Below are 5,990 nucleotides of genomic sequence, written 5' to 3'. Positions count from 1 at the left end.
TTTAATATCTTTTTTTTTTTAGAAATCTGAATTGTGTTGTTGGTTGGATCAAAAATAAAAAAGAGGTAATTTTTTTTTACAAAAAAAAAAGAGGCAAGTTGGTGGGCAAACTCGTCAACATGTCAATTTATTTCTGATGAGTTTAGGCCGGTGAAATGTCAAATTGTTTTGAGGGAAGTTAGACTCCTCGTAGCCTATGGGATGAAAGAAAATCAAAAGAAGATAATGAGTGCCTAAAGATTTTTGTAAGATATATTATTATTTTTTTTAATAGAGTGAAATTTCATCACCAATTTTGCAAGGCCAGGCTCCACCATAGCCCCATATGAGCTACAACATAAACGCCACAGACTCCAGCAATAAACTTCCTAGCTAGCTAATAGCTATATCTCTTCTTCCTCCATCAATCAACTACACCATAGAAAATTCTTCATGGATCTATCGGTTGCAACAAATACACTTAATAACTCAGATCTTTTTTTTCCTTTTCTCTCAGCATCGAGCATTTGATAGCAAATATAGATGGATAGGGTTTGAATTAATATTATAAGCAACTTTCTGGTTGAACTGAACCCTGTGAGGTGCCTCCAGCATTCTGACATGAAGCTTGAGCGATTTGATTGTTGTAAGTGAGCTTCACATCCTCCAATCTAATTCCGCTGCATGGATTCTTGGAACTACAATCAAACTTCACAGCAACTTCTGTGGCTGATGTTCCATGAATGTCTTGGTATGTCACATCACTTATTTTCACCCCAGATGCCTGCTTTCATTTGTTTCATATGACCAAATTAATGCCATAATTAAAAGCATATTAACCATATAACTTTTAAGTACCAAGTCTTGTGTAAACAAAAATACTAAAGGGTTTGTTTCTTTTTCTGTAAGAAAAATATTAGTGTCATCTTTGTTAGATAGCTTGTGTGCGAGAAGTTCAACATGCATAATGGCACTAGATTTTAAAAAAAAAAGAGGACGCAAAAAATTCTGTAATATTTTTAAAAAATACAAATGTGAGTATTTGTTATATTAAACTGAATACTCCCATTAACAATATTTTTTTAATAATAAACGATAAAATATTTTAACTCCTGACAGTGCTTCGAATAGAATCACTTTCAATAAGAAGATACCTATGCCTACAAAAAAGATAAAATATTTTGTACTAAAATTTTCATTAAAATTTTTTAGTAATAATATTCCTCTTATTTGGAACTCTCTAGCAATTATCATAATAAAAGAAATATTCACGGTGCAGAAATAGATGGGCCTAATTTGAAAAGCATTATGATCAAAGGGCCCAAAAGCTCACCTGATGAGGGCAGCCGTGGTCATCTGGGCAGTAATGTTGGTCAATGACAATGGGGTTTTTCACGTCAACCATAACGGCATGTTGAAAAATGACGTTTCTCACAAAAGCTGAGCTTGGCTTTCCCCACGTCTTTATTCTCACGCCGTTTTGAGTACCCGCAAATTTAACCGTTTTCACCGTTACATTTTGCACGCCATCTTCATTCTCGTCCTTCCCTAAACTTCCAATGCTGCCAATTAAATAAATAAACAATTAATTAATGCCCTCAATTATCATCATCATCATTATCAAATTATTAATGCATGGGTGGAAAGTCATAATTGAAATTGAAATTTATAAAAAAAAGCAAATGATAAAATTTTATTATTTTTACTGAATTTTTTCCCCAAAAAAAAAAACTCATGGTGACCATCTCCTCCTATTTTTCTCTTGGTAAATGTGCTTGATTTTATTAGAGCTTTTCACAATAGCTTTCAGCCTTTTTTAAGATTTAATATTTATGAATTTCTTTGAAAAAAATGAATTAAAAGATCTTTTTATTAAGATTTCATATTTTTCTGGTGATGAAATTGAAAATACCTTATTCCATGGCCAGGGCCGCATGCAATGTTTTCAACCCATAAGTTAGTGGTGCCAGGGCCGATCGATATGCAATCATCACCGGTTCGAATGTTGGAGTTGAGTATGGTGACATCGTCTGACCCTCCTATGTGAATGCCATCAGTGTTAGGGCTGTCTTCAGGGGCAGTCACCTTCACACCTTGCATTTTGACGTGTTGGCATTGATGGATGACTATGTGAAACATTTGGCTATTGAGTGAGGTCAAACCGATGACCATGATATTCCTAGAGTTGGTAAATTTTAAGCTCTACATACAAACATAGCAAAGATTAAAACAAGTATAGTATAAAAAAAGAATTAAACATGAAAAAGCAAAAAAAAGGCAAAAAAAAATTAATCGCTTTAGAATTTTGTGATTTTTCAAAATATTTACCATCACAGAATCTTGAGAAAATATAGATAATTATTGGTTTTAACTTTTTCAGCCTTAATTAATATGTCGATCTGCTCCAATAGTGTATTGAATTAAGAGAAAGAGAGGTATTCAAGTCATAATGGTATTTTAGTATAATCTTATTAAATTTTACTATAATTTAGGTTACATAACATTTCGAAAGAACCTTTTTTTTTCAAAGAAAGAAGCAATTGAATAAATATATTATTATTTTTATTCACGATAAATGAAGAATACTTAATTAGTGGAATGTGAAAGAACAAAAACGGATGTCCGAATTAATTAACCGACAAAGCAAGTTGTGAATTATTATTATTATTATATATATTGCATGCGACTCCTACAATTAATATTATTATTAAGGTTTGACCATTGAGATTCTTGTTTTAGTCTTAAAAGAAATCCCGCGATATGTGTTCTTCATAAATTAATAATTGACCATATGTCTTGGAAATGAAATAAATTCTGCCAAAGTCTACGTGGGCTCCTTGAGCCCCGGCGCAACAGTTTCCAGTTTCCCAGAAAACCAACTTACCCGATTCAACTTTCTCGAGAATTTTTTTGTTTTTTTGTTTTGCCAACTCTTAAGAAAATTAATTGATGATTAGAGAGAATCTATATATTATAACCACACCACACTAATATCACTTCTAGCAGCTGCAAATTTTACTGCTATACTTCATATGGTAACATTTTTTTTGGTGGCAAAAAATATATAGTAACATTTTTTTAATTTTATATATTAGAAATTATAATTTAATATTTTTGGATCCAAAATTTGATATTGTATCCCATATCATTAGCACCGATAATTAAGGGCCAAATATGTGCATGTCCTAATTCACTGTCAGTGAGTTCCCACCCAAAATTATTTTCAAAATTTTACAATTAATTTAATTAATCTGTCAAAATCTGGATTAGTTTTAAGCACATGCTATTAGCTTTTTATGTCAAATGTAGTAAAAGCAAAGTCAACTAATGGGCAATTCGTCATATATATCTGTAATTTAGAGAAATCTGGATTTCCACTTCTAAGAGAGAGTGCTGTCATTTAATTAATTGAATTGAAATCAATATATTTAATTAATAAAATTAATAAGAATAAAAATAAACCTAAAAGATTCAAAGTTTTCTATAACCATACCGTGGCTCCGGAAGGGCAATTTCCGCCGGAGTTCTTGCAAGCCCACAAAGCAGTGCCTTGGCCATCAAGCAAGCCGCCGCGAACTGAAACTCCATCAACATTATCAAACACGATCCAGTTGTCGTCATTTCCTGTGACATGGTAGTGGGACGGAGCCACCAAGGTGCCGTCGATAGTTATAGAGATAACCTTATTATTACATTCGCCGCTGAAGACACTTTTTCCGAGCAAAAACCTCCCGGCCGGCACGTAAATGGTGGCCAATTCGGCCGAGTCGCAAGCTTTCTGCCATGCACTGAGGAACGCCTTGGTGCAATCGGTTTTGCCGTCGGGCTTGGCTCCGAAACTGAGCACATTGTAGTTGCCGACTTCAGAGGCGGCAGAGTTGAAGGAAGAAGACGAGAGGATGAAGAGGACTATGAGAATTGATTGAAGAAGAAGAGAATGGCAAAATGAGATCGTCATTTTCTGAAATTTGAGATAGAGAGAGAGAGAAGGAAGAAGGTGTGTGTTAGTGGAGAAGAAGGTGGTGATGGGGAAGTTAGAGCGGTTTGTGGGGTTATTTATATGCTACGTCCACAGGTAATCACAGGAAAAAATTCAATTTAAAAAATATAAAATATAGAAATATCGTTCTACGAACATTAATTAGGACATAAACGAATATAAAATATACGGATTTAACGATGACTTTAGGTTTAGTGTTAACTCAGGTTGGTTAACCTGATTTGTACTCCCTTTGGTTCTATATTTATTTTTTGGCCACCTCTGGTTCTGTATATATGTAAGTGAATTTTTAATTTGAAGGGATGTGACGTGTCGTTATTTATACGATCCACTAGTAATTTGTTTAAAACATTTGGTATTATTTTTATTTTTATTAATTACTGATTATTCTTATTAATTATTCATACTCACTTACTTTATCTTTATAAATAAGATTTTCTTTAAAAAAAATAAGTTATTTTTTTACATATATATTTACTGTTTTTAACTAATTTTAATTAATTTTTTAACATATGATTAAGGTTGAATTTGTTCCTGAAGCTTTCACTTAGAAGTGCATGGCACTTATAAGTTTTTAGAAGCAAAATTGCTGTGAAAATTTAAAATCGTAACAATTTTGCTTCCTAATATTACAAAAACTAAAATTGTAATAATGACGGGTAATATTTTTAATGATAACAAGCATACTTGCAATGTATTTCAAAATTTTTGAAACAAATTTGTATATAAAAAAATTTTAGATATCTAGTATTTTTGAGTGAAAACTTTGGTAGCAAAATTGCAACTTAATCCTTATATCTTATAAAAATCAAATCTCCGTTGGAAAAGATATCCATATTTAGTGCCTAACAGTGCTTCAGAATTGCTTCTAATAATAAGAGGATAATCATAATTGTACCTAAAAAAAAGATAAGAAAGTACTCCTCCGGTCCTTAATATAAGACTCATTTAACTAATTTGATTAGATTAAGGAAGTTAGGTAAATTAGTTAATCATAAAAAAAAGTGACACATTTTTCCTAAAACACCATAATCATCTTTCTTAATACCTCATTCTCCCTCTTCTACTTGATTATGGTTGATGGAGTATTCATAGGGGTAATTTAGAGAAAATTAATAAATATGAGAAATGGGTCTTATATTTAGGACCAAAACCAACTCAAGAATTGGGTCCTATATTAAGGACAGGAGGAGTATCTTCTTAAAGATTTTTCTATCCTTACTTTTTGAGATACTGCAATTTTTCTTTGAAGAGACTAATAATTTTCGGAACTAATTAAAAAATAAAACGTAGAGAAGAATGTAACGGAAGCGAAAAAGCTGCTCCGAACTGTGGAGTTGGAAGTGTCATCTAACTTCAAAATGAAGAGTGCGGCTTCCATGTGCTGCTCAAATATTTAATTATTTTCAAGGTCTGGGTAATTATACAAGTATTAAAGATTAAATCACAATTTTTTTTATTTCCAGTTATACAAAATAACATTTTAAACTAGGGGGTTGAGTTTAGTAAGAAGGGTTAATCTCTAATAACATGACAAATAAAAATTCAAATTTCTGCTAAAAAAATGTGCCATATCTAGTGTTTGAGAGTAACTCGAATACAATTGTTTTCATTATAGGGAGACACGTGCATAGGAAAAAAAAAACCTTTTAAATTGAACAATGCTGAATTTATTTTTTTAAAAAAATCTGTTTATTATTCTTTTTTGTGAGATACTCAGATTATTATTTACCAATAGTCGAGACTAATTGTTTTCTTAATACTAAATCAAATGGCATACTCTTTTCAATCAAATTTGCTTCGATTGATCTATTATTATATTAAGGGAGAATCCTAATTAAATTCGGCTTTAAATGTCAAAATTTAAATTAAGCCTTGCATTTTTAACAAATTTGAATTAGGCCAAAACGTCTTATTATGAGTTTTTGAATGTTGTTAAAAGACTAAAAATACTCTTTTACAATTTAAAATAATATTATTTTGAAAAGAAAAAAAATTAAGCCATCAAACT

The 5,990-nt window shown here is 31.4% G+C and overlaps 1 protein-coding gene across 1 annotated transcript; it reads right to left on the bottom strand.

Moving 5' to 3' along the window:
• Positions 1-535: 535 nt before the first annotated feature.
• Positions 536-3,937, bottom strand: LOC114723581 (polygalacturonase-like). The gene is made up of 4 exons (XM_028909778.1): positions 3,473-3,937; positions 1,892-2,181; positions 1,313-1,541; positions 536-763 (listed from the first exon to the last, which is right to left on the bottom strand). The coding sequence occupies exons 1-4, from the start codon at positions 3,935-3,937 to the stop codon at positions 545-547; spliced, it is 1,203 nt and encodes a 400-aa protein (XP_028765611.1). The 3' UTR covers positions 536-544.
• Between the last annotated feature and the right edge of the window lie 2,053 nt (positions 3,938-5,990).

Source organism: Neltuma alba, unplaced genomic scaffold, assembly GCF_004799145.2.
Source record: "Neltuma alba isolate B1F8T4 unplaced genomic scaffold, ASM479914v2 tig00012147_pilon, whole genome shotgun sequence".
NCBI classification, from domain to species: domain Eukaryota; kingdom Viridiplantae; phylum Streptophyta; class Magnoliopsida; order Fabales; family Fabaceae; genus Neltuma; species Neltuma alba.
This window is presented reverse-complemented; position numbering and strand designations above follow the sequence as displayed.

Excerpts from the sequence above, each read along its gene's own strand:
- LOC114723581 (XM_028909778.1), bottom strand. The coding sequence starts at position 3,937 with ATGACGATCTCATTTTGCCATTCTCTTCTTCTTCAATCAATTCTCATA. Across the intron at positions 1,542-1,891 it reads GGCCCTGGCCATGGAATAAG|CATTGGAAGTTTAGGGAAGG; the intron begins GTATTTTCAATT and ends TTTAATTGGCAG. Across the intron at positions 764-1,312 it reads ACCACGGCTGCCCTCATCAG|GCATCTGGGGTGAAAATAAG; the intron begins GTGAGCTTTTGG and ends AAATGAAAGCAG.